Source organism: Psammomys obesus, unplaced genomic scaffold (assembly GCF_907164565.1).
Source record: "Psammomys obesus unplaced genomic scaffold, mPsaObe1.curated_primary_1811, whole genome shotgun sequence".
NCBI classification, from domain to species: domain Eukaryota; kingdom Metazoa; phylum Chordata; class Mammalia; order Rodentia; family Muridae; genus Psammomys; species Psammomys obesus.
In genome coordinates, this window is record NW_026585895.1 from 55050657 (window position 1) to 55051750 (window position 1094).

The following is a 1094-nucleotide window of genomic DNA, read 5'->3' on the forward strand; positions in this document are numbered from 1 at the left end:
AGGTAGCTGTGAGGCCCTCAGTTGGATGCTGGGGGCTGAACTCGAGTCCTCTGCACTGTGCTCTCTCTTTTTTTTTTTTTAGGTTTATTATTTTTTTTATTAATTACACTTTATTCATTTTGTATCCCCCCATAAGCCCCTCCCTCCTCCCCTGCCGATCCCACCCTCCCTCCCCTTTCTGCATGCATGCCACTCCCCAAGTCCACTGATAGGGGAGGTTCTCCTCTTCTTTCTGATCTTAGTCTATCAGTTCTCATCAAAAGTGGCTGCATTGTCCTCTACTGTGGCCTGGTAAGGATGCTCCCCCCTCAGGGGGAAGTGATCAACGAGCAGATCAGATTATGTCTGCACTGTGCTCTCTTAACCACTGAGCCATCTCTCTAGCCCTAAAATAAATCTTTTTTTTTTTTTTTTATTTTTTAAGAGAAAGGAAGAAAATGGGAGTGGGATGAGCCTGTGGTCAGTGTCAGACCTCCCCAGGGAGAAGTGATAGTAAGAAGCTCCAGTTTCAGCCTCCAGTGGAGTCCAGGACACTTCCAGGGCAGGTGGACCAAAGAGAAAGCGATGACCACAGCCCAGTGCAAGTTTGTTGGGACAGGAAGATGCAAAGGCAGAAGCCACAGCTCAGCTCTGTGCAGTCAGCCAGTCACTGGCCTGCAGTCACCAAACATCTCTGAACAAGCCACTGAATGCCACAGCCACCACCTGGAACAGCATTTCCAGGGTCTGGAGGACTCTCAAGTCAAAGGGATGAGTAGAGGGTGGCTGGCTGTCATGGCAGGATGGTGTGTGCACAGGAATCTGTAGGCAAGAACAAAGTTGCTGAGAGGTCTGGCTGCCACCTCTGCTGCGAATCCACCTGAGGGTGCTTGCCTTGGTCTCCCTGGATTCTAAAGAGGGTAGAGGTGTGTAGCCTCTGGTGTCAGCCTGTATGCTTTAGGAGCCATCACTGTCTGCATGGGGCACCCCACTGCACCCCACTGCTGTCAGGAAGCCTACAGGACATTTGGTCACCTTCACAGTTGACTTTTGCAGACACATAGCTATACACACACACACACACACACACACACACACACACACACACACACACA

At 50.4% G+C, this 1094-nt stretch overlaps 1 protein-coding gene across 1 annotated transcript in view; it reads right to left on the reverse strand.

The window, feature by feature from the left end:
- Nucleotides 1-275: 275 nt before the first annotated feature.
- Nucleotides 276-1094, reverse strand: part of Lcn10 (lipocalin 10) — a 3386-nt gene continuing 2567 nt past the window's right edge. The window contains exon 6 of the mRNA XM_055600685.1: nt 276-801. Coding sequence (XP_055456660.1) covers nt 773-801 — 29 coding nt within the window. The 3' untranslated portion in view covers nt 276-772. The remainder of the gene's footprint in view (nt 802-1094) is intronic.